At 46.6% G+C, this 26,804-nt stretch overlaps 1 protein-coding gene and 1 non-coding gene across 2 annotated transcripts in view; both read left to right on the forward strand.

Annotated features, from left to right (window-relative positions):
* Positions 1-26,804, forward strand: part of Snx9 (sorting nexin 9) — an 87,964-nt gene that overhangs the window by 48,851 nt on the left and 12,309 nt on the right. Inside the window, exons 5-11 of the mRNA XM_041680357.1 lie at positions 3,311-3,476; positions 8,357-8,507; positions 10,638-10,722; positions 13,407-13,532; positions 13,632-13,749; positions 23,090-23,220; positions 26,602-26,705. Of these exons, the coding sequence (XP_041536291.1) occupies positions 3,311-3,476; positions 8,357-8,507; positions 10,638-10,722; positions 13,407-13,532; positions 13,632-13,749; positions 23,090-23,220; positions 26,602-26,705 (881 nt within the window). The remainder of the gene's footprint in view (positions 1-3,310; positions 3,477-8,356; positions 8,508-10,637; positions 10,723-13,406; positions 13,533-13,631; positions 13,750-23,089; positions 23,221-26,601; positions 26,706-26,804) is intronic.
* Trnak-cuu lies at positions 7,634-7,706 on the forward strand. The gene has a single exon. It is a non-coding gene; the product is annotated as a tRNA-Lys (tRNA).

A 26,804-nucleotide genomic window follows, 5' to 3' on the forward strand; every position in this document is an offset into this window, starting at 1 on the left:
AAAAGCAGCTTTCTTATTAATCAATAAAAGCAACACATATACAGAAGGACTTCCCACACCATTTTCCTTTCCTGTTTTAGTGGATATAGTCAACCACGTTGGGCACCAATTTGTTGGGGGAGGCTGTTTGTTCCTGTCTGCCCAGACAATGAAATGACCACACAGAAACTATATTGTTTGCAGTACTATTTGGCCAATAGCTTAAGGGTATTTTTAGCTAGCTCTTATATCTTTAGTTAACCCATCTTCATTAATCTGTGTATCACCACATGGCTGTGGCTTACTGGGTAAAGTTCCATCTCCAGCGTCTGTCTCCAGCGGAGCTAACGTGGCTTCTCATTGACTCTGCCTTCTCTCTCTCTCTCTCTCTCTCTCTCTCTCTCTCTCTCTCTCTATATATATATATATATATATATATATATATATCTCACCTTCTTTTTAACCAATAAAAGCAACACATATACAGAAGGACACCCCACACCCACACCCCTTGTAGCTTGCGATTATTTTTAGTGCTTCAGTGATACTGTGTGGTACCAAGCAAACAGGCTTGGGAAGATACAGCACACTACCACAGAGTTGGCTGCTGTGTGCATTGTTTGTGAGTAGGTGGCATGCTGGGACTTTTTGTCTTTGTTTTGAACTTTCAGGTTTTGGTTAAAACTTTGCTATATGTTATCCCCACTCACTGAGTACCTTTTTATTTTAAGGTGAACATTTTGGCTCAGATTGGTTGTGCTGAAAGTCTCAGCCAGTCACCCCCTTCTTCTTCTTCTCCTTCTCCTTCTTCTTCCATAAATAAGGTAAATTTGAGGTGTGAATAACTACATGAAGAAATAATCCTTTACCAGCCCGACAGGTATTATTTTCGTATGTGGGGATTTGAGGAAGCTCTTCTGGGTCTTGGTTGGCCAGATGTGATGGAAGAGTCAGGGCCTACAGGCTGCCAGCCGAGACTTTTACTGAGGCCTGACTGGTGTTTGTGCCCGGCACCCAGTGAGCTCTAGTGAGTGACAGTAGACACTGTACCAGAAGGGGCAGAAAAGAAGGGGCTGAAAGTATTGCTCAGTGGAAATGGGGAAGAAAAGGCTAAGGAAGTGGGACCCCTTGGCTATGAAATGGAGTGGGTTAGTGTATGGCTGAGCCTGTGGTTTCAAGACAGGCAAAGAAATAAGTGGCCAAAGGATCTTTAAAACAGATCATTATATCCCTGCACATTGCATTCTGATCAGATTTTGAAAACACCAAGCTCTTGGCTTTAAGTGCCTAGAAAGTGTGCCTCCCAAAGCCCAAGTGGTGGACATTACCACCGAGCTTCACTTCTGCCTTCTGTTCTTCATGGTATCCAAAGGAAGCAGATCCTTGGATAGTAGAAAATATTCTAAATGTCTAGTTTTCATCTCTTTATTTTAAAATGTCTCCAGTAATGTGACCTGGCATTTAAACTGCTTGGAAACGTAACCGTCATATGACCTTCTCCTTTTAGCATAGAGGAAGAGGTAACTACTCAGTGAACTCCTGGCTTAGCTCTTTTCTTTGTCATTTATTTTGGTGTGGCGTCTCACTCTGGAGCCCAGGCAGCCTCTAGAACTTGATGTGCAGCAGGCTGGTGTCCAGCCCTTATGCTTCCTGCCTCATCAGGTGTTTGTTTATATTCCCGGTAAATTCTCACATAGAAAGATAACTCTGCCGAACCTCACCTTGTCAGTAACGTATGCACTTATCCGTTCACACTGAGAGGTTAGAGTTACCAATCCCTTCTTACAGTGTGGGAGCTGAGAAGGGTGGATTATTCATATGTGAGTAGCTAGTGAGTAGGAAAACTGGGATTCAGGCCTAGAGAAACATCAGAGCCTGCATCCTTAGTCATCGTACCCACGTGAAATTTATGTGGCCCATGGTTACAGAGCAGTTTGAATTCGCCTAGGTGTCTGGTGTCTGGCCTTTCCACCATGCTGTGAAGTTGAGCACTGAGTAGCCAATGTTTAGGTCAGTGATGGGCTTACATGTGAGTGGCCCCGTAAGATTCGGATGGAGCCGAACACTCCCGTTAGTGCTGCATCAATGGCCTTACAGAATACATCACTCACGTGTGTGTGTTTATGCTGACCCTGCTGACCTACCCACTGTCCATTGTGTAAAAGTGTGCATTTGGTTGTGCACAGCGCATCACAGGGACAAATGGCTGTTTGGCTGCTTTATTATCCACTGTACTTCATAGCCCGCTGGTGTAGTCTTCTTGAACAAGAAGTCACTATAAAACCTCTGCCACCCCGCCCCCGCAGCTGTGTCAGACAAGCAGTGAGTTGCTGCATCTCATAATCGAATCATTCTCTCTACCCGATTTCATCTCATGTTGTTTTGTTATTGTGGCCCTGGGAGCAGTAGGCTCCTATGTATCTTAGGCACATATGTATCCCATACAGCCTTGGTGGATAATAGCTTGTCTGCCTAGGTTTATAAAAACATGCTGTCCCACAGCACAATCCCCTGGATGTAGTTCTCAGGAAGTAGCTTATTAAACACATTGACTGCATCTGTCATGATCATAGCTCCCCTTGGGTATCGATACACACGTGTGCGATGCGCACACCTGGCACTGCTACCTTTGTGACCATCCCAAGTTCATTCTCAGGTCCTTTGTTTACAAGGTTGGTTTTCTCAGCCACTTAAGATGGAGATGGCTTGAAACAGCCAGGATGAGGTTACACAGGCAGTAACCTGTTATATAGCGTTGTGTGTGTGTGTCTTATGAAATTTCAGTGGCTTTTAGATGTAAAGTTTCAGACAGGCAGCTGTGTTGAATCTACTGCTCCTGGATGTTGAACAGTGCTTAAGTTAGTTGGGGTAGGGATTAGGTAGAGAGGTTATACATAATCAGTGAATTATGGGACAAGAAGGGATTGTGTTTGCCCTACATCCAGGTAGACATTCTAAAGTGGCAGGCCTGTTGTTCAGCTGCTTATCCTTGTCTCCACTGAAGTTTTCTTTAATGTGTGTGTATTGCTCTTTAAAATGAGAATCAAGACCTACTTAAAAGTCCAGTTAAAAGAACCTACTCAAGAGCAATTAAGGTCAATGGAAAATGGCATTCTAGCAGACGCAAGGGAATGTGCGCATCAGTGAGAGCAGGCTGTTACTCACCACAGTTGCCTGCGTTTTCACTTGGGTTCGACATAGAAGTTGAAATGCATTTCCGTTGCTTCTACCAGCACGTCTGTTGTTCTCAGCCGTCCTGTGAGCCCATTGCTGATGGAGTCACCGTTTCCAGACACCACAACACTCTTTCTCTTGTTCCTCTCCCACACAGGTTGGTGGTGGCAATGACCCTTGGTCAGCCTGGAATGCCCCCAAATCTGGGAACTGGGACAGCTCAGATGCCTGGGGCACCAGGACAGATGGGGCTGGTGCCCAGAGAAACAGCACTAACAACTGGGACGCTGCCTTCGGCCATCCGCAGGCCTACCAAGGACCAGGTGAGGGGACTTCTGCTGGAGTGACTTACAGGAAAAGCAGGCCAATGTTGCTATCCTCAAAGTCAGCACAGCTCAGCAACTCTGGCTGGAGGGTCGTGCATCTCCTCAGTGCTGACGCCATCTCCTTGGAATAGTAGGTACCTCTCAGGATGTTGTTGGTAATGCCTCCCAGCATTCCTGGGGTCCATGAATTTGCTAGAACAGTATGAACTCAGGGAATCACTTGACTTACTGTTGCCAGGGTATTACAAGAAGTACATCAAAGGATGCACAAGAGCAGCCAGATGAGGAGGTCCCTAAGGGAGGCGTAGGGAGAGGTGGTGCTTCCAGGCCTCTCCTGTCACACCGCCCCCAGCACCTGCATGTTCTCACCAGTGAGGACACTGTTAGAACTCTGCGGCCCTGGGGGTTTTGTGGGAAAGTCATCCCCTTGGCATGGCTGATTATTTACTTCCTCTCCAACCAGTCTCCTCTTCACAGAGAGGGAGATGGGCTGAAGACTCTGAGCGTCCAATCATTCATAGCTGGTTTTTAAGGAGGTAAGCTTAGTTCCACAGTGCACCATGGGTCTCCTGGAGTAGAAGACACTCTGGTCATCCAGGAAATGCCAAGGCACGAGCACTGGCTCAGGAGGCTCTGCTCACTGGGTTTTAAGCAGAGGAGAGATGTATTGAAGGAGAGGCAGTCCAAAGATGAAAAGGATATTTGCACCAGGCAGGAGTGGTAGTGGCACACACCCATGAGGCAGAGGCAGGTGAGTTCAAGGTCAGGTGGTCCACAGAGACTCCCAGGACAGCCAAAGGAACACAGAGAAACTGTCTCGACAGAAAAAAACAAAAGGATATTTGGAACAGAGGATGTAACTTAGTTGGCAAAGGATCTAAGTTTGATCCCCATAACCTACTGAAAAAATCCCAGGCATGGTGGCACTGAGGTGGAAACAGGCAGAACCCTAGGGCTCACTTGGTGAATTCCAGGCCAGCTAGAGACTCTGTCCCAAAACACATGGTCAGGGTTGGAGAGTTGGCTCCGTGTTTAAAAGCACCAGGGTTCATTCCCCCAGCACTCACATGGCAACTGAGTGTCTGTACTTCAGTTCCAAGGGATAAAGTGCCCTCTGCTGGCCTCTGTGGGCACTTCATGCACAGACGTGCGTGTGCACACACATACACACAGTGCAAACACACACGCTCCTGAAAGGATGTTCATGTCAGGTTCCGTGTACATGTACCACCACACACAAATGTACGTGCGCACACACATACACAGTACAATCCCCACCCCAAGGATCTTCACGTCAGCTCTGAAACTGAAAAGATCCAGGACTGCTCTGTGTTGATAGCCTGTCATGTGAGCCTCTCAGCTTCTATGTGACGCGACAGAGCCCGACAGCAGAGGACTCACTGCCTCTTCCGCATCTGTCATCATTGCTAAGCAGTTGTTCTTAGAGGTGTCCCTTTCTCTCTAATGCCTTTGAATTAAGAAGTTTTTTTTGTTTGTAAGTTTGTAATACTAAATTTGTCTATGCCAAAGCCACTAGGGTAACCAGGTCACACTGCTGTAGTCTGTGTTAATCAGAAGCTGCTCAGAGCAACAAAACAGTGCTTTTAAACAGGGTTGGGTGGTGCGTGTCTTTAATCCCAGCACTTGGGAGACAGAGCCAGGTAGATCTCTGAATTTGAGGCCAGCCTGGTCTACAATAGTGAGTTACAGAACACCCAGAACTACGTAGTGAGACCCTGTCTCAAAAAGAAATCCATATTTAAGCTATAAGACAGTGATTACTGCAGTTAGACATTAACAAGCCATCACCTCACATGTGTGTGTGCGTGTGTGTGCATGTACACACATAAATGTTTCCTAAGAGTATCTAAAATCTCTTAGCAAATCTCCAGTATACAGTAAGACATTGGCAATTGCCCCAGGCCATGCATAAGAACCATGACTTACTCCTGGAAGCTGCACTGTCTACCCTCCTGTCTGCATTCCTACATCCCCTTCCCTATCCCGTCTACATCCCTGCATACCCCTCCCTATCCCATCCCCATCCCTACATCCCCTTCCCTATCCCATCCCCATCCCTGCATCCCCCTACTTATTCCATCCCCATCCCTACATCCCCTCCCTATCCCATCTTCATCCCTGCATCCCCTCTCTATCCCATCTCCATCCCTGCATCCTCTCTCTATCCCATCTCCATCCCTGCATCCCTCTCCCCATCTCTTCTACATCCTTGCACTCTCTCCCTGTCCCATTTACATCCGTGTACCCCTCCCTATCCTGTCTACATCCTTGCACCCCCTTCCCTTCCTGTCTACATCCTTGCACCTCCTCCCCATCCTGTCTACATCCCTACACCCCTCCCCATCCTGTCTACATCCCTACACCCCTCCCCATCCTGACTACATCCTTGCACCCCCTCCTTATCCTGTCTACATCCCTACACCCCTCCCCATCCTGACTACATCCTTGCACCCCCTCCTCATCCTGTCTACATCCCTACACCCCTCCCCATCCTGTCTACATCCCTATACCCCTCCCCATCCTGACTACATCCTTGCACCCCCTCCTCATCCTGTCTACATCCCTACACCCCTCCCCATCCCATCTACATCCTTCCATCCCCTCCCCATCCTTAGTGGTAACATTTCTCTCTGCTTCCACATGCTCAGTAGTGTTGAAGATTCTACATATGGCTGAGATGCTAGTACTTGGCCCTCTGGGTCTGGGATTGTTTAAGTGTGTGCCATAGTGTTATCTAAATAATATCACATTGAGTATGTGTTTAATAATTTCTTCACCCGTTCATGTGCTGATAAACGCCACATCCTGGCTACTGCAGGTATTGCTCCAGTGACTGTTGGAGTGAAGATAGCTCTTCAAGGTGCTGATGTAATTCCTAATGGGTGGCTAAGTCAGGCTCTCCCCATCCCCAGTGGTTAAGGGTCCCATACCTTTCTGTAGTCCTGCTGACTTCCATTCACGTCAGGGCTGAAAGGACACCGTTCTGTCTGTACTCTTGCCAGGGACTCAGTCTTCCTGTAAATCCTAGCAACTATAATAGCACACAACTCCTTTTTTTCCTACATAAGTAAAAAATGTTCAGTTTTTGACGTACAAGGATTTATAGTTGTTCTTGGATCTGTCTCAGTTGCCTCCCCACCGTTCCTGTGCTTTCCTGTACCAACATTAGCATTTGCACTGGAACATAGACACTGTGACTCCACTCAGTCTGTCTGATGACCAAGACAACAACCTGACAGGCTGGGCAGGGGGAAAGTTCTCACCCCAAGCAGGACAGAGCAGGAGGTGTAAGATTTCATATGCAAAACTTACACACTGATTCTTTCTTAAACCTTATTTACTATATCCCAGGCTATCATTGACCATCGATAATGGAAGTGGAGCCTGAGTACAGAGGTCTGTGGTGTTTGCTTTCCCATTGTTGAATTGTTGGGCAGATGGCGTTGCTTTTTTGGAGATTTTATTTACTTCTGTTTTATGTGTATGAGTGTTTTGCCTGCTTGTCCTTCTGTACACTGTGAGTGTGCAGAGCTCTCAGAGGCCAGGAGAGAGCATTCGATCTTTGGAACTGGAGTTACAGAACTGGAGTTACAGACAGGTGTTAGGCACCATTTGCATGCTGGGAGCAGCAAGTGCTCCTAACTGCTAAGCAGTCTCTCCAGCCTTTCACTGCTGAATTGCCTGAGTTCCCTGTATTATGTCTGGAACACTGGCCATTTATCACACTAGGGTTCACAGATGCCTTCTCTTCTAGCTGTAAGCTGTGTGTTTCTTCGCTGGTTGTTGCCTCCTGTGCTGTGCTGGAGCCTGTGGGTTGGAGGTGGCCCTACTTGTTATTTTTGTTTTAGTTCCCTGGCTTCAGTGTGACACCTAGACAAAGAGCTGAGGGCATGTCAGGGTTTTCTCCCCATCATCCTCAGGAGTTTTATGGTTTGGGTATTTAAGTAACTGATTTTCTTTTGGCTTTTTTAGATGACATAAGGTAAGGGCCCAGGTTTTGTTCTTGTGTGTGGACATCAGTTTCTTCAGCACCACGGACTGAAGAAGCTATCCATGAGGCACTTGTAAAGAGTTTGTTAACCTAATTTGTAGAAGGAGCTATGGGCTATGTTCCTGCCACCTGGCTCCTGGACGCCCAGCTAGCTCAGTCGGTAGAGCATGAGACTCTTAATCTCAGGGTCGTGGGTTCGAGCCCCACGTTGGGCGCCATTCTGTAACATTGAACAGGGCCTGCTTGTTTGTTGGGGTTTCTTTTCCCACCAGGTACCCCACAACTGTTTAGTCCCAGAGAAAATCACACTTAGGTCTCCATAAATTATAAGCTGATTGGCCCATTAGCTCTAGCTTCTCACTGGCTAAACTCTCACATCTTGACTAACCCATTTTTCTGATCTGTGTTAGCCATGGGGCTCAGTACCTTTTTTTCAATGGGGCAGATCACATCCTGCTGCTTCGGTGGTCTGGGCAGGAGTGGGAGGAATCAACTTCCTCCTTCTCAGAATTCTCCTGTTCTCATTACACCATTTCTACTTCCTGTCTGGTTTCCCGCCTATACTTTCTGCCTGGCCAATCAGCGTTTATTTAAAACATGATTGACAGATTACAGACAATTCTCCCACACCACTAATTGTCTTGTTTAACTTAGTTCTCATTTGTCTTTTGCATTAAAAAAAAAAAAAGGCAGAATTCCTAAGTCAAGCCTTGAGACTGCAAAGCCTGTGTTCTTCAATTCACACTGGACTCTGCTTTACATCTCCGTAAAAACTGGATAGCTCCAGCACTTGTTACTCAAACTTACGCAATCCCACTTATGTTTTCTCTCTTGCTGTTTTTGGTTTTGGTCGTCCCCCCCACAGCAACTGCTGACGACGATGAGTGGGATGAAGAGTGGGATGACCCCAAGTCCTCATCCTCGTACTTTAAGGACTCAGAATCAGCTGAAGCAGGGGGACTCCAGCGGGGAAACAGCCGTCCAGGTGCCTCTTCCATGAAACTGCCCCTTAACAAGTGAGTTTAAGGGGGGCAGAGGATGTCTACTCTCTCTATGCAATGTAAGAGAAGTTTTACTTCTTTCTAGTCCGTAATCTACTGAGTCTTAGATTAGAAGCTGACTTCATTTCATCCGTTTCACAAGGCTAGTGAGTGAAGTGTTCGTTTATTCAGTTAAATCCTCAGGCCAGGCGTGGCGCACACCTGCAATCCCAGTCCGTGGAGGTAGAAGCATGAGAATCTTGAAGTTCAAGACAATCTGCAGCTGTAGGGAGCAAGGAGTTTGTCAGTGTTTTACTATTTTATTACTCACTTCTCATGTGCCAGGCATTGTGCAGGGTGGTTCACGGGCACCCTCAGATCCCTTTGTGGTATATGGCTTTCCTGTTTTACTACAGGGAAAACTGAAGCCTGTTTACATTCAACACAGATGGTAGGTGGGTCAGTCAGGCTCCCAGGCGCTCAGGACACAGAGTGCATGGTCCCACACTCTGCAGAATGTTTTTGATATGTGTTTCACCTCGAGTTCTCTTAGCTTAAGGAAAACTATGTTTATGGGCCTTGGAGATCCACTGCTTGTGAATGCACACACAGCCTGATTGTGGGAGAAGGAAAGATGTTAGTAAGCTCTCCTCTCCCAGCAGTCACCCTTGCAGCAGTGTATCCCAGACCACCAACCCTCTTCTCAGTACTCTGGGTCTGCAAGTCAAAGTGGATTCAGAGAGTGGTAAATTGTGTCACATTTTTTTGAAAGCCTTTGTTTAGCATATATCTGGAGATGAGGCTCAAATCTTGTACCTTGTGTAATGGGGCCTGCAAGGTCTCCATGTCTATCTAAGTAGCAGGGTTAACTGAGCTGTTAGACCACACACTCCCATGCCTCTCCAGTGTCTTCCTTGTGGCTTTGTGCTCAGCTGTCTGCATAATAAAACTGGCCGTGGCTATCCATTGCTTGCTCATCTCTAAGGCTGCAGTATTCTCAGTAGGGTGGGTTGTGGTGGGCATTACTCTCCATTGTTCTTTCTGCCTAAACAGGAGTTCAGGTAACTCAATGCCAGAAAAGGAAGTTGGAAATTTAAATATAGTGGAGCACTGAGAGAACACATTTTGATAATGATAAAAAAATAATAATATATTGCTGTTTACGTGAATATTCAGTCAATAATCATTCACTGCATAGATGTGGATGTGGAGCAAGGTGATCCTTGCTGTAAATAGCCAACTCAAGTGGACATACTGGGTCCTGGGGACAAAGAGACTTCACTCTGTTATTGGAAATAGCGGTTTCAGACTCGATCAAGCAGGCAGAATACCTGTGAACATCACACCTGCTGGAGCCACAGGCTCCCTTCCCCTGCTCAAGCCTCACTGAGTAGCTAACTGGCCATTGGCCACTTGATTACACTTTACAGTTTCCATCTGAAAGACAAAACAAGGTTAAAACTGGTGTGTTACGGCCACATGATGAGAACTGTAGAGTGTGCAGTGGGTTACGGTCACATGATGAGAACTGTAGAGTGTACAGTGGGTTACAGTCATGTGGTGAGAATGTACAGTGTACAGTGGGTTACAGCCACATGGTGAGAACTGTAGCATGTGCGGTGTGTTATGGTCACATGGTGAGAACTGTAGCATGTGCGGTGGGTTACGGTCACATGGTGAGAACTGTAGCGTGTGCGGTGTGTTATGGTCACATGGTGAGAACTGTAGCATGTGCGGTGTGTTATGGTCACATGGTGAGAACTGTAGCATGTGCGGTGGGTTACGGTCACATGGTGAGAACTGTAGCATGTGCGGTGGGTTACGGTCACATGGTGAGAACTGTAGCATGTGCGGTGTGTTACGGTCACATGGTGAGAACTGTAGCATGTGCGGTGTGTTATGGTCACATGGTGAGAACTGTAGCGTGTGCGGTGTGTTATGGTCACATGGTGAGAACTGTAGCATGTGCGGTGTGTTATGGTCACATGGTGAGAACTGTAGCATGTGCGGTGGGTTACGGTCACATGGCGAGAACTGTAGCATGTGCGGTGTGTTATGGTCACATGGTGAGAACTGTAGCATGTGCGGTGTGTTATGGTCACATGGTGAGAACTGTAGAGTGTATGAGGAAGGACAGAGACTCACAGCATTTATCTTCATGTTCAGATTTCCTGGATTTGCAAAGCCTGGCATAGAACAGTACTTGTTGGCCAAGCAGCTAGCAAAACCCAAAGAGAAAATCCCCATCATTGTAAGTTTGTTCGTTATTGTCTGTTTGTTTTATTGCTAATTAAAATTTTTTATAATGCCTAAGCTAAGAATGTTAGTCTTTTTTTGAAGTATTTTTAAGCACACTTATACTGTCCCAGCTAGTTGACAATATGTTATTAGGCATACTAAAGATAATCAGCATAAATTAATGATTGTTACTGCTTCTCTCAATTTCTCTATTTTTATCTTTCAACTGTTAATGTTCAACCATCAGTCGCACATTTTAATACTTTTCCTTTTCTAAATGTCTTAGACTGTAAGACATAATTCACATTCTCTTTTCTACCAGCCTTATTTATTCAGCCAATAAGCTCAGTTCAGATATTTAGGTTTCTACCCTGATGAAAGTGGAGCACATCATTAGGATAAGGTGCTTTTCCCAATATACTGGTAATAGAATTTCTTCCAGTAAACCACCTGCCAGCCCAAGATAAGGGGCTAACAAATAAAAGCTGGGAGCTAATGGAACCAATAACAGTTGAATCTGTCTTGGTGAAATGATTATTACATAATATGACAAATGCTCTTTGGTCTCATCCCATATTTTGATTCTTAATACCTTTCCATCTAGGCAATATCTAGTGAAATTCTAGGGGGAAAAGCTCTATGACTGTCTTGTAACCCTATTGACTCAACCTGTAGCTGATGGAAGCCTTGAATGTAATCACCATGGCTGCCAGCCCAAGGAAACACCTGCTTTCTGCTGTAATCTTTGGTTTCAGGGGCCCATGATAAAATACCAGGAATGATAATGGACCTTTTAATTACTTTTCCTCATTTGTAAAATGCTTAGAATTCTAGGAACCAACAAATAGAAGTGCAGTATCCCAAAGCCCTAACACCTTTGTCCCTCAAAGCATAGATGGGGCAATTACCTGCTGAGTAGTTTATGATTTGAGCCGTGTGGTGGCGGTGGTGGAGCACGCCTTTAATCATAGCATTAGGGAGGCAGAGGCAGGCGGATCTCTGTGAGTTCAAGGTCAGCCTGATCTACAGAGCAAGTTCCAGGACAGGCTTCAAAGCTACAGAGAAACCCTGTCTCGAAAAACAAATAAAAAAAGATTTGAATCTTTTTGTTTGTTCCAGGCTGGGAGCAGGGGGACGACATACATCATGAGCCTTCTCATTAAATTTAAAACTCTGTGGAATTAAGAGCCATGATTTGCCCCTCACATTCTAGTGTGGACTTTGTCACAGGTGTGACTATGGTAGAACACAGAATATGAAGTCCAGCCTGTGCTTTGTCTATGAGTTTTGGGAGAAATAAATCCATGAGCTCTGTGGGCAGACCTGTCTGTGCAGCTTCTCACATAGCAGAAGAAATGGGAAAGCCATTGAGTCTTTGAGGCGAAGACAGAACAGAGATCCAGTTTGGGCCTAGGATAAAAAGTAACATTACATATGGACAACCTAGGCCTGGTGAGTTTGAGGACCAGGCAGTTGCCCTTTGTCCTCGTCACAGAAGGTTGCTGCTCAAGATGAGGGCTCAGCAGAGCCTTGCAGACATAGCCCTGAGGCAGCCTAGTTGTGTTCTTAGAGACCTCTTAGTTAGTGCCTTGTTAACCATCTACAGTCCTCAGGCACCTTCTGTAGTGACCATTGCCTGGGCTTCCATACCCATCCGGCATTTCCCTCCTCCACCTCTGGACAGAATGAGAGGTGGGCATTCCTGTCCCCTTGTACCTGCTGCCCTTGCCGTTCTTGGCGTGCATAGACCTCTCTGTAGCCCCATCTATTGGTCTTCCTTGTTTTCTTTTTACTTCTAGTCATGGCTTAAATAATGGCCGGCAGGCTGTAGCCAGGCTCACCACGGCTGACATAATGGTCATCAGGCTACGGCCAGGCTCACCATTGGTGAAATAATGGCCATCAGACTGTGGCCACGCTCACCATTGCCTAAATAATAACCGTCAGTGGTGGCCAGGTTTACCATGGCCAAAATAATGGCTGTCAGCTCTGGCCAGGCTCAGACTGTTCAGAAGTTAGGACAGTACTGCTTCAAGCATCACTCACAGACCGGTTGCTTATTTGAAAATTGTTTTACCAATCAGCACTGTATTTAGTTTAAAAACAGATGAGGCTGGCAGTGGCACACGCCTTTTCCCCAGCACTTGGGAAGCAGAGGCAGGTGGATCTCTGTGAGTTCGAGGTCAGCCTGGTCTACAAGAGCTAGTTCCAGGACAGGCTCCAAAGTTACCCAGAGAATCCCTGTCTCGAAAAACACAAACAAACTAGATGAGAGTGCGTATAAAAACTGAGACTGTGACGTCATTGACAATCCTGATACATAAATTTTTCACGCACACGCACACACACGCACGCCCGCACACATAAACAAACAGTCAATGTTAAAAGTTTAAAAAGGAAAAGCCCTTTGTCCCATTTAGCTTTAAATTCTGGTCTAAAGGAGGATGTGCTTCTGTACTCAGCTCCCTAAATGTGAGCCAGTTTCTCTTCATCCTGAGACAAGATGCCCACATGGACGAGATGGGTTCATCCGAACAGCTGTGGTCTACTAGGACTACAGACAGCCCTTCCGTCTCCAAAGGAGCAAGAATGGCTGCCGTAGGACCTCAGTTCTGAAAGGAATTGTTCTTTGTGTTACTGCAATTGTGTTACCGTTTTCCCAAGTTACAGAATTAACTTGTCCTGATCACTGTTTAGGTTGGCGATTACGGCCCAATGTGGGTCTATCCTACCTCTACTTTCGACTGTGTGGTAGCGGATCCCCGGAAAGGCTCCAAGATGTACGGTCTGAAGAGCTACATTGAGTACCAGCTGACACCCACCGTGAGTGCCTGCCTCAGACGGCTGCTGCTGCCGCATGCTTTTTCTCCATTTCAGTGCTCGGCATTGGTAATCCTTTCTTCTCTTTCCCTTGTTTTGCAGAACACTAATCGATCTGTAAACCACAGGTATAAGCACTTTGACTGGTTGTATGAGCGTCTCCTAGTCAAGTTTGGGTCTGCCATTCCGATCCCTTCTCTTCCAGACAAGCAGGTGACAGGTGAGTGTGGGCTGTACCGTTTAGAGTAGCAGGCGAAGAGCTGGCCGGGTGGTGCTCCTGATGTGCAGGGGCACAAGTACCTGGAATTCTGGAAAAATCATTGTCTTTATTTCCTTTTACCAAAAAGGTACATTTTTTTAAGTGTGAGAATAGAACCTTAGAAAATAGAAATCTGAGCAGCCTAAAATGAAAACAAAAGCTTGAGACCCCAGTGACAAGAGACAGGCTCTGCCGCCCTGCTCTCTGGTGTGTGGAGAACACATGGAGAAGTCAGAGCTCTGGGTTGTTCTTGAGGAGGAATTCTGCATCACACACTCGTACCCTCTCCCTTTCCTTGTTTACTTACATGTCACATTCAGTCCACTTTGTCCTGCCGCCAAAAGTCTGGTACGTGAGGTTTGGAGAGTGGCTCAGCGGTTAAGAATGTGCACTGCTACTGCAGGGGACCAACTTCAGTTTCTAGAACTTGTATTGGGTACCTTGTAATTGCCTACAGCTCCAGCTTCAGCCTCCACCAGCACCTGCGTTCATGTGCACATTACACACACACACACACACACACACACACACACACAAATTTAAAATAATTAAAATACCTTTTAAAAATGAGAAACTCTTTGCTCAGTAACCCACCTTCTGCCCTGTACATCTGCTCAGAAAGGGTTTGCCTCTGTTCTTAAAAACTGTCATCTCAGACATGAGTCTCTTCTAGTGTGGGACGGGGATACGTGTTTGAGGACTCAGTGAGAAGCGTGACTTAGAACATGGATTAGTAAAGGGGCTGAGCATCCCTGAAACTAAGAGTTTCAATAGATAGGTAGAAACTCTCAAGTGACTAAAGTGTTCCCTGTTGAAATAGGAGCGGCGGGGCTGCGTCCCCGGCACCCGGCCGCCCACATGGCTAGCTCTAGCTTATGCCCCGAAATAATTACATGGAAAACTGTATTCTTTTAAAAACCGCTTGGCCCATTATATCTAGCCTTTTCTCGGCTAACTCTCGCACCTGGACTAGCCCATTTCTTATAATCTGTGTAGCCCACGAGCTGGCTTACCAGGAATGATCTTAACCTGTGTCTGCCTGGAGTGGGAGAATCATGGCGACTCCTTGACTCAGCTTCTTTCTCCCAGCATTCTGTTCTGTTTACTCCACCCACCTATGTTTTAACCTATGAGGCCAAGTAGTTTCTTTATTGCTTAACCAATGAAATCAACAGATAGAAAGACGACCCTCCTCCTTCAGTTCCCTGTGGAGAGGAATGGACGGAGGGCGAGAGTGAGGCTTAGCCCAGCCAGATCTGGAGGGGCCTGGGAGAGAGGAGAGAGGAAGTGGGGGGGAAACAAGGCCCTCCCCAAAGAGAAGGCCAAAGAAGGCCTAACCCTCAGTAAGAGCTGAGGAACTTAGGGAGGGACCACAAATCATCTTAGCCCACCAGATGGCAGTTCCGGGTGAGACTTCAGCATTGCAGCCCACCCTGTCCCCAGGGGCCGGTCCCTGTGCTCTAGGGCACTTGAAGAGTTCTTTCTTCTTTGTGCTTCATAGCAGAGGGGGAAACGGACCCCAAAGCATTGAAAGCGGGGAGTTTGTGTTTGATCCTCAAGCATCCTATGTTTGTGTTATGAGGTTGAACCAGCTAATCTTTAGCTAGAATTAGCATCTTCAAGACCTGTAAAAGTCACTCTTCTTAAAACTTTATATTTTACTTTGTTTTCTGTTTACTTTCCTCTGGAGGGTTTCGTTTTGTCTTTTTGTTGTCTTGTTTTGTGGAGATGAAATTTTTTAGTTTTTAAAGAAATTGTTTGGGCTTGGATTATTTTATTTTGGAAACCTCAAAAACTTGACATTGTCGCAGTGGGATGGAGGGTGCTATCCTGCTCCTGGGTGGGCACATCCAGCAGGCCTGTGAGTGCTGCTGCAGTGTTTCCGTAGGGCTGGACCCCAGGGTGCTGCAGAGCGTAACTGCCTTTCACTCAGGGCCACAGACCCACACACTGCTCTACAACCTGTTCAGGTCACATGCCCTGTTCTTCTCGTCACCCTTTTTACTTTAAATCAGAGCGCTCGATAGATAGATAGATAGATAGATAGATAGATAGATAGATAGATGATAGATATAGAAATATAAATATAGATATAGATATATATTTTGGGGGGTGAGGTAGAGTGGAGGATGGTGTTGAGACAGGGTTTCTTTCTGTAGCTTTGGAGCGTGCCTGGAAATCATTCTGTAGACCAGGTTGGTGTCTTGAGCTCACAGAGATCCACCTGCCTCTGCCTCTCCAGTGCTGGGATTAAAAGCATGCGCCACCACTGCCCAACTCAGAGCTTTCTTTTTAAAGCAGTAGACTTGATGCCAGTTCTTTTTACATGTTATAAATGTCAGTCTGGGGGCAATTTTATCCTCTGCTTTTACCCAGTAGGCTGGCATAGCATGTGCTTCACGGTTTTTAAATGAACAGGTGACGGTTTTCAGCCAAGTAATTCATTATTGGTTTAAAGCATCATAGAGCTCTCAGTCCTTCCACATTAAAGTTTGTCTTTAAAGGGGGGAGGGGAAGAGCAGGCATGCAGCCAGGGGCATGGCATAGCGAGCAAACAGCATCCTCCGTCTGAAGAAAGTCGGGCTTTGAGCACTCTCTGGAGGCATGCCGAGGACATTCAGAGGCACACAACAGCCTTATTTCTCCTTGCCTCCTGTCTGTGGTACCCACAAGATCAGTGCTGTGTGTGGACTCCCCTCACTGAACTCCCAGACAAAAGGAAGAGGAAGTCTGGGAGTTTATGTCACGACGCTTGTCCACGAAGTTTCTTAGGTGTTTCTGTTTGCACGTTTCATTCTTTGTGAAAACAGGACAGAGTCAGACAGGTTGTATTTGGGGATTCCAAAAGATTGTTTTCACATTCTTAATGAAAACTTAGGTAAGGTTTATGGAAAACGGATAAACATACATCCCTTCTACCCCCTTGGTTACAAGTCTCTGGAACCTGGTATAAATACCTAGTAAGCGCAAAATGCCATGCAAAGTCCTAGCTGAGCCCGCTGTTTCTGAAGGATTTTCACAAGGAGGATTATTAAATAAAAATGATCAAATTTCAGTCCCTGACTAATGAATTCTTGCGCTGATTCCTTTGCTTTAGGCGGCGTGCAGGGCATCCTAGTGTGTGCACCGCCAGGAAGTCAGTGAGGGAGGCCGCTATCTTTCCCAAGGCTGAGACTGAGGGCCAAATCATTAGGCTTTCATAGTACATGCCCTGCACTCCTACCAAGTGTGCAGTGGTAGTGCCCTGTGCTCCTACTAAGTGTGCAGTGGTAGTGCCCCGTGTTCCTACCAAGTGTGCAGTGGTAGTGCCCCGTGCTTCTACTAAGTGTGCAGTGGTAGTGCCCTGCGCTCCTACTAAGTGTAGTGGTAGTGCCCCGCGCTCCTACTAAGTGTAATGGTAGTGCCCCACGCTCCTACTAAGTGCAGTGGTAGTGCCCTACGCTCCTACTAAGTGTGCAGTGGTAGTGCCCCACGCTCCTACTAAGTGTGCAGTGGTAGTGCCCCGCGCTCCTACTAAGTGCAGTGGTAGTGCCCTGTGCTCCTACTAAGTGCAGTGGTAGTGCCCCACGTTCCTACTAAGTATGCAGTGGTAGTGCCCCCTCGCTCCTACTAAGTATGCAGTGGTAGTGCCCCCTCGCTCCTACTAAGTATGCAGTGGTAGTGCCCCCACGTTCCTACTAAGTGTGCAGTGGTAGTGCCCCACGCTCCTACTAAGTATGCAGTGGTAGTGCCCCGTGCTCCTACTAAGTGCAGTGGTAGTGCCCCACGCTCCTACTAAGTATGCAGTGGTAGTGCCCCCACGCTCCTACTAAGTATGCAGTGGTAGTGCCCCCACGCTCCTACTAAGTGTGCAGTGGTAGTGCCCCACGCTCCTACTAAGTATGCAGTGGTAGTGCCCCCACGTTCCTACTAAGTGTGCAGTGGTAGTGCCCCACGTTCCTACTAAGTGTGCAGTGGTAGTGCCCCGTGCTCCTACTAAGTGTGCAATGGTAGTGCCCTGCGCTCCTACTAAGTGTGCAGTGGTAGTGCCCTGCGCTCCTACTAAGTGTGCAGTGGTAGTGCTTTTAGATACGAAAGGCTTTGGCTGAGACCCACGGTGTTGGCATGCTGCTTTAGGTAGCACATGCTGTTGGTAGATGGGTCCATGTTACTGGAAGATTTGCTCAAATGTGTACTCTTCTGAAAGAAAGTTGGGGCTGTATTTTCTGAAAATTCCCTTTAGACTATATGTAGTAAGTTTGTTTTTGGTACCGACTTTTACAGTGTTATAATCACCACTGTTTGTAACACAGGGTAGTTCTGTTGCCTCCCAAAACTTCATGATGCTCAGCATTAGCATTTGTTTCCAGCTCCTTTCTCTACTCCTGTCCTTGACAATATCTGATCAGTTCCTTGTTGCTATAATTCTGCCTGTTCAGTCGAGTGGTGGTGGGTACACCTTTAATCTCAACACTCAGGAGGCAGACAAAGGCCAGTGTATAGCTGTGAGTTCAAGGCCAGTATGGTCTACAGAACAAGTTTTAGGACAGCCAGAACTGTTACACAGAGAAACCCTGCCCCCAACCCTGCAAAGAAAAGAAGGGGGGGCGGCAATTTTGCCTTTTCTGGAATCCATCATGAGTGGAAACAGTGCAGCTGAGATCCATTCCTGTGTTGGATCAGCAGTTTTCTTTATTGCTGTTAATAGAGTCTGCATAGACTGTAATTCTTTACCCTTTCATTCACTGACAGACATTTGACCTTCTAATTCCAGCTAATGTAGCATTACCAGGATAGATATTTTCTTAGGATTTTGTTTATTTTTGAGACAGGCCCTCACTGAGTAGCTCAGGCTGGCCTGAAGCTCATTACATAACGCAAACCAACCTCAACATGGTGCTTCCCTTGCTTCAGCCGCCCCTGCCCCCAGTACTGTGATTAAAACACATTATAACATGCAGCCTAGCAAACAGATTTTTGTATGAACATGAACAAATTTTCTTTGGGGTATTCCAACCAGTAGAGTGAATAGATCAGTTGGTTCACATTGTGCTTATGACTTGTCAGACTGGCTGTATGATTTTGGAATCCATATTAGTAATATATGAAAATGTCCATGAGTCCACATCTTTACCTATACTTGGTAATGTCTGTTTTCATTGATTTTGCCTGAATGGTCCTTTTTTTAATTTTAAATGTGTAGCCTAGGCTGGCCTCGAACTTGTGATCCTCCTGCCTCTGCCTCCTTCAGCAAATCCTACCAGCGTGCACCACCACAACCGGTGCTTGACCAGTCTTGTAGGCATGTAGTGTTTTTTTTTTTTTTTGTTTCATTCCGTACTGATGGATTGTATAGAGTATCTTTTCATGCACTTACTCCTATCTATGTGTCTTTTTTGGTGAAGTGTCTGTTCAAATGTTTTTTTTTAATTTTGCTAGTCTATTTTTTTTATTGCTGACTTATTTGTGCATGTTCTAGAAACAGTTCTCCACCAGTGTGTGATGTGTACATGGCTGCTCCAACTGTAGCTTGCCCTTTTGTTCTCCAAACAGTGTGTAGCACAAGCCATTAATTTTTAGAAATCCCATGTCTTAGTGACAGATATCTAAAAGAAACAGTTTAATTAAAGGGAGAAGGGTGAATTTGGGCTCACATGGTAGAGGTTTCACTGTGCCTGTGTGTAGCAGAGCAGAGAGTGGAGAGAGGGGACACCTCAGTAACCCACTCCACCCCGCTGAACCCAGCCTCCGAAAGTCCCACAAGCTAGGGACTCAGCATTGAAGACCAGATCCTGTGAGAGACATTTCATCTGACCTTAGCATCCAGCATGTCGGGATTTTATGAATTGTGCCCCTAATGTTGTATCACGAAGCCTCTAGGTTCAGTTCATGATACATTTTCCTAAAAGTAGTAGTTTGAGCTTCTGCATTCATGTCTGATGTGTTTGTGGCTGACTGTTGTGTGCTGTAAGCACAGCAGAAGGGTGCTTCACTTGTTTGCATCTGGACACCAGAAAGACTCCTTGCCCTGTGATTGCATCTGCCCTTTGCACAGATTCACTTGACTGTTTGTGTGATTTGTTTCTGGGCTCGTTTACTCTCTCTTTCATATTTTTGCCAAAACCACACAGTGCTGATTAATGTCACTAAATCAGATAGTGCACATCCTCAGACTGATCCTTTTTTAATGTATTTATATTTATGACCATGGCTGTTTTGCCTACATACCTACATGCCTCATTCCATAGAGGCTAGAAGAGGACATTGAGTTTCCTGGAACTGGAATTACAGATAGTTGTGTACCATTATGTGGGTTCAAACCCAGATCTTCTGGAAGAGCACCCAGTGCCTTAACCAGTGAGCTGTCTCAATCCCCTCTGCCTATATTTTTGAAGGGTGTAACTGGAGACTGCTTGTTCGTTTCCCAGCCACCCAGACCCAAATAATCACACAGAAACTTTATTAATTAAAACACTGCTTGGCCAACAGCTTAGGCATATTCCTACCTAGCTCTTACATTGTAAATTAACCCATTTCTATTCATCTGTGTATCTCCACGAGACTGGCTTATCGAAAGGTTCCAGCAGCATCTTTCTCCTTCTGCAGCTACATGGCATCTCCCTGACTCCACCTACTCTCTCTCTATATCTCTCTTCAATTTTCCCACCTGGCTTTACTCTCCTAAGCCATTGGTCGAAACAGCTTTTTTATTACCCAGAGTTAATAAGACCTACTCACAGCTACAGAGGGGCTCCCACATCCGAAGGACAGGTTGCTGGTTATAGGATCCTCAGCTGCTGTTTTCTATGCTGCACAGCCAGTGTCTTCCCACCGCCATCCACCTGCTTTGTCGCCACAAGTCAGCCCTTAATTCTGCTTTCTTCCCACACAAGCACCAGCCTGGCTGCTGGTGACACTCGGGGTTTGCCTCTGCTGCATCTAAGTGTGAAGCTCTTTGGACTCACAGTCTTGTCTTTGCCATCTTGCAATTCTGTTGATTGTTGATGTGAATTTCCTGTTTCAGTCCCTGCACTGCCAACTCCAGGCATTCTGTTCACTTCTTTCTGTGATTCCGTGTCCTTTAGGGTCTCTGATTGTTGATCACTGTCATGTTGTTCTTTAATTTTTCTGATAGTTTTTTGAACATACTTAGAGAAACTGCTTTGCTTTTTGACAGCAAAATTCATCATCTAGCTACGCTTAGTAACAATTTCTACTGACTGGTTTTTTTTCTTCAATATATTTTCTAGTTTGCTTCTTATTAGCCAAACTCTAGTTGGCTTTTTGTTTGTTTGGGTGTTTGTTTGTTTGTTTGTTTGTTTAAATGAACATTGGTCCTTTCTGAGAATCTGTTTCAACATGTCTACATTCTGTTGTTGCTGTTTGTATTTTGTTTGCATAAGGAGCTGTCCTATGCAGTTTTAGAATCTCAAAATACTATCTCCCTTACAACTCAGTTGTTTTGTGTTTGTGTGTTTAAGACTGGCGTCCTAAGGTTTGCTTCTACACATGAACTAGCAGGATGCCTGGGACTGCTGGGGTCTTTCTTCTCTTGATGTAACTATAAGTAGAAGAAGGCATTCAGAGCTTGGGTCACGTCAGGTTATCTCCAGCCTTTATTTGTCCTGGTCCTTTGTTTTGTTTTTGTTGTTTGGGGGTAGTATTTGTTTCTGGAAGCAGGGTCTTTCTGTGTTGTCCAGGCTTGTCCCAAACTCCTGGACTCAGATAATCCTGCTGCCTTAGACTACCACGCAACTGGGACTTCACTGTGCCTTGTATCCTACCTGGACCCTTTCCTGTCTCCCTTGCATGTGTACACTTGGTCCCCACTGTTTTGCACAGCTTCATCCTAGAATGTGCTTGGTTCTGCCATTTTTGCTAGACACAGCCACTGTTCTCCCTCCTCACCCCTGAGGTTGCCTGGCACCAGTGTTCCTGAGAATAGGCATCTCCCCCCTGCTCCTATGTCAATGATGCTGCAGCTGATCTCCACAGCCTGCCTTGCCAGGCATGGCCTCTGAGGTGTGGGGAGGCACACTGCAGCAGAGATGGAGTAGCCCTAGAATGCTACAAGTTCTCACTGTTCTTGGTGGGAGTTGAGCAGTTTTTCCAGCAAAGGCACTTGTCAGGTGGCTCTCTGTCTCCACTGATCTCCAGAGTAGGCTGTGGTTATTTTGTCAGCATTGGATGGCTTCACATTGATTCTTGGGGATAGGGTCACTTCAGGTCCTCACCTGGCTGTGTCGGAATTTACACCAGGGACACGTGTGGTACATATATGCAGGCAAATATTCACACACATAAAAATTAAAAAAAAACCCTAAAAGCAAAAAAAAAAAAAGTGAGAACAAAGTTACGGTCTTCAGGGAGTGCACACATACACCCCAGTGTGTGTGTGTGTGTGTGTGTGTGTGTGTGTGCGCGCGCGCCCATGTGCATGCAGGAGCCCATGAGGGACCTGGATCCTCTGGAACAGCCCATGGAGGTCAGAAGAGTCAGATCACTGGAGTTGTAGGTGGGCGTGAGCCACCCTGTGGATGCTGGGAGCTGAACTGGGGTCATCTGAAGAGAATGGTTGTGCTCTTACCTGCTGAGCCATCTGTCCAGCCCCCGGAACTCCAGTCTTAAAAACTATAAAAAGATCACTGCCTGCTCTTCCAAACTCCTGAGTTGAGTTCCTAGCAACCACATGGTGGCTCACAACCATCTGTAATGAGGTCTGGTGCCCTCTTCTGGCCTGCAGGCATACACGCAGACAGAATATTGCATAATAAATAAATAAATACATATTAAAAAAAAAAACTAAAGAGTTGCCAGGTGGTGGTGGGGCACACCTTTATTCCCAACACTCAGGAAGCAGAGACAGGCTGAGTTCTGTGAGTTCTGGTCTACAGAGCGAATTCCAGGCCAGACTCCAAAACTACAGAGGAAACCCTGTCTCAGAAAACCAAACCAACACTAAACTAAACTAAAGAGTCAGGGCTGGGGAGATGGCTCAGTGGTGAGAACAGCTGTGAGCAGGAGCTCAGGTCTCCAAACTCTCATGAAAACCAGGCGTGATCACACGTGTGCTGGCTGTAAACCTAGCTCTGGGCTAGTGAAAGACCCTGTCTCAAAGGAACAAGGCAGAGTAATAGTACAGAACACTGAGCATTGTGCTTTCCTCCATCCCTTTACACATGTGCACATACTCCACTTTATTTCACAATACACCGAACTCACTCATACACACATGGCTTTCTGCGCAGTATCCAGTAGTCACAGGAGCTCCAGTGTGAATTCTCTGTAGGAGTAATGTGTCACTCTGGGTGTGTCTCTCTAGGTCGCTTTGAAGAGGAATTTATCAAGATGCGCATGGAGCGACTCCAGGCCTGGATGACGAGGATGTGTCGGCATCCCGTGGTGTCGGAGAGCGAAGTTTTCCAGCAGTTCCTGAACTTCCGAGATGAGAAGGCAGGTGTAGCCTAGCACCGCGGTCATAGGGAAGTGGGAGCTGGCACAGTTAGGGTGAATTTACAGCTGAAGGAGCCAAAGCAATGTTGTTTATGTCAGTCCAACCCCCAAACAAGAAGGGACAGAAGCCTGATTCCGTGCATAGGAAGTATGTCATGTGTGAGAGAACTGCCAGCCAGCAGGCTGTGTCCACTGGAGAAGTGCCTGCTGGATGGCACGGATGCAGAATATGCTCAGGTGTGAAGTGTTTTCCAGAGGGTTCAGGAAGAGCACTTGGTGCACAAGCATAAGGGCCTGAATTCAGATCTCCAATACGTGTGCACCCTGAACCCCGCACTGTCCACGTGTGCACCCTGAACCCCGCACTGTCCACGTGTGCACCCTGAACCCCGCACTGTCCACGTGTGCACCCTGTAACCCGCACTGTCCACGTGTGAACCCTGTAATCTGCACTGTCCACGTGTGAACCCTGATAACCCGCACTGTGCACCTGTGCACCTGATAACCCGCACTGTGCACCTGTGCACCTGATAACCCGCACTGTCCACCTGTGCACCTGATAACCCGCACTGTGCACCTGTGCACCTGATAACCCGCACTGTGCACCTGATAACCTGCACTGTGCACGTGCGCACCTGATAACCCGCACTGTGCACGTGTGCACCTGATAACCCGCACTGTCCACCTGTGCACCTGATAACCCGCACTGTGCACCTGATAACCCGCACTGTGCACGTGTGCACCTGATAACCCGCACTGTGCACGTGCGCACCTGATAACCCGCACTGTGCACGTGTGCACCTGATAACCCGCACTGTGCACCTGTGCACCTAATAACCCGCACTGTGCACCTGTGCACCTGATAACCCGCACTGTCCACCTGTGCACCTGATAACCCACACTGTGCACGTGTGCACCTGATAACCCGCACTGTGCACGTGTGCACCTGATAACCCGCCTTGTCCACGTGTGCACCTGATAACCCGCACTGTGAGGTGTGCACCTGATAACCCGCACTGTGAGGTGTGGAAACAGGATTGTTAGAAGTTGCTGGCTACCATCCTAACTTCAGGATCAGTGAGACACTGTCTCAGAGGGCTAAGATGGAAAGTGGTAGAGCTCTCCCTTGGCCTCTTACTTGTGTGCTGGCATGTGTGTGTGTGACTGCGTGAGTCATCTGAGTCTGTGAGTTCCCACTACCTCAGCATCTTGAAGGGAAATAGATCGGAGACTGAGCCCTCATCCCAGAGCCAAGTCCTCTTCCTGTGTAGAGGTGGTACCTCCCGAGTAAATGCTGCTCTGCCTACTCCTAGTAGTCACTGTGTCCTTGTGAAAAACCAAGGCAAAGCTGCCACCCTGACACCTCGTCAGCTTTGGAAATAGCCGTCTCCTGATGAGCTTGTGCGTCTTCCTCCATGTTCCTCCTGTGTCGTTTATTCTCCAAAGATGTTTCCTCTGTAGTTTTACAGGGAACAAATGTTGCAGATTTTGTAAACACTGAAGACTGAAAGCAGAGCCCGTTCAGAAGAAACAGAAATGCTAAATCTAGTGTGACCCAGGGAAAGACGGGACCAGGTTATTTTTGTTTTTAATCAGCTCATAGAATACCTTCCTTCCCATTGGACAGAAATGCTAAATCTAGTGTGACCCAGGGAAAGACGGGACCAGGTTATTTTTGTTTTTAATCAGCTCATAGAATACCTTCTTTCCCATTGGAATCTTCAGAGAGAGAGAGATGTCCTTGCTTAACTTTGTAGTGGTTTTGCCTTGGAGAAGAGATGCATTTACAAATTGGGCTGAACATTCCTGCTCTGCCTGCATGTTTAAGTACACTTGACAAAGTACACTTTGGCCTTGTTTTTGGAGATTGCCTTTCTGAACTTTATAGGCATGTCTGGTGTATTGTGTGTCACCAAGTGGTGGATATCACACACGTAGGCGTTCCAGCTGTGCTTGTGAGGCATGTCCATCAGTAGCAAGCCTTGCAGCCTGCTGTAGACAACCCTGGTTTTTTGGTGTGAAGGGCTGCAGCCTAGGAATCCCTGGAGCAGCAGAGCCATGAAACCATGTGCTGAGCACGTGAGTGCCACTCTGTGGTTACCAGAACTGCGCAGCAGAGCCCTGCGATGTCTCTGAGCACTAACTGTACAGAGCACACACACACACAGTTACTGTCAGTCATTGGCTGCCCACAGGATTTCAGAGGGTCTCATTGTACTGATTGGTCAAGAGTTTAGAAAGCACTAATAAAGGTCCTATTGTACTCATAATCTGCTTAAGAAGAAGGATAAATCTTAGACATTGCTTTTGTTTTACATGAAGCTACCTTTCAAGGCTGCTAACTCATGATAGAAGTGGTAGAAAAGAAAAAGGGATGAACTTTGAGTCATTTGCTTGCTGTCCGGCATCTCTTCTACTCCTGTCTCTTGCTGTGGTTCTGGTAAAGCATTGTCCTTGTTAGACCACAGTTTCCTCAGCAGCCAGAGACATTGCAGAACTAGAGAGCGGTGCAGTGCTCTGTTTATTAGTAGTAACATGTGGTGAACAGAGGAAAACCCCGAGACTGCCTAGAATTGCTAGAAATAAGTGGTTATCAAAGAGCTGGATAAAGTCATTGCAGTTTTATCGCCAAATCATTAAGTTTAAAAAAATCTATCAACTTCAAAATTATGAAATATTTAGGAATAAATACGAGAAAATATATAAAAGGCCTATCTGTAAAACTATGAAAAATTGACAGAAATAAAGGACCTAATCAAGATGTCCTGTGTGAAAACTCAAAGGGAAAGAGTAGCTGAGAGGCTTAACAGTGGGGGTCAGGGAAACCCAGAATGCGCGGCACACGCACGCACGCACAAATCAAATCAGTCTTGGTGACAGGCTCCTGTAATTGCAAAGCTGAAGAAGCAGGGAAAAACAGATCTTGGAGCTCACTGGCCGGCCAGCCTCGCCTAATATGCAAGCCCCAAGTCTCCTTAAGAGACACTGTTTCAAAAATGAAGGTCCGTGGATCTGATGCACTCTTACTTGGCGGGCACTGTACATGACACACTTACATACACTTAGACTCCCATACATACAGCATGAAAAAATTCCCCTTTTCCTGAAAGAGATACAACAGTTAATTTTGTCAGTCTCGCAGAGGGTATTTATATCCTGTGTGTGTTTATGTTGGAAGCCATTGCAAAAGGAACGCGACTCAATCTGTTGACTCACAGGAGACCTAGACTCCAAGAACAGCCCTGTGCGGTGATGCTGTGTGGCATCGGCCTGTGGTGCTGAAGATGTGGGGTGGACATACTACTTCCTGGAAAGAGGAGACAGGGATCCAGTCCATCAGCCCTGCTGGCAGCTGTAACACTGCCGTGTTCTTCCTTACAGGAGTGGAAAACTGGAAAGAGGAAGGCTGAGAAAGATGAGCTGGTGGGAGTTATGATATTTTCCACAATGGAACCAGAGGCTCCTGACTTGGACTTGATAGAAATGTAAGAACCCCTGCCCTGCTCTCCTTCCCCCCAGTCTGCACTTACTTCCTCTAGCTCACGGTCTGAGCCGAGCTTGCAGCAGCCGTAACTCTCAGAGAG

This window comes from Microtus oregoni, unplaced genomic scaffold (assembly GCF_018167655.1).
Source record: "Microtus oregoni isolate MIOR12 unplaced genomic scaffold, Mior012 000033F_ref0000390, whole genome shotgun sequence".
Classification (NCBI taxonomy): domain Eukaryota; kingdom Metazoa; phylum Chordata; class Mammalia; order Rodentia; family Cricetidae; genus Microtus; species Microtus oregoni.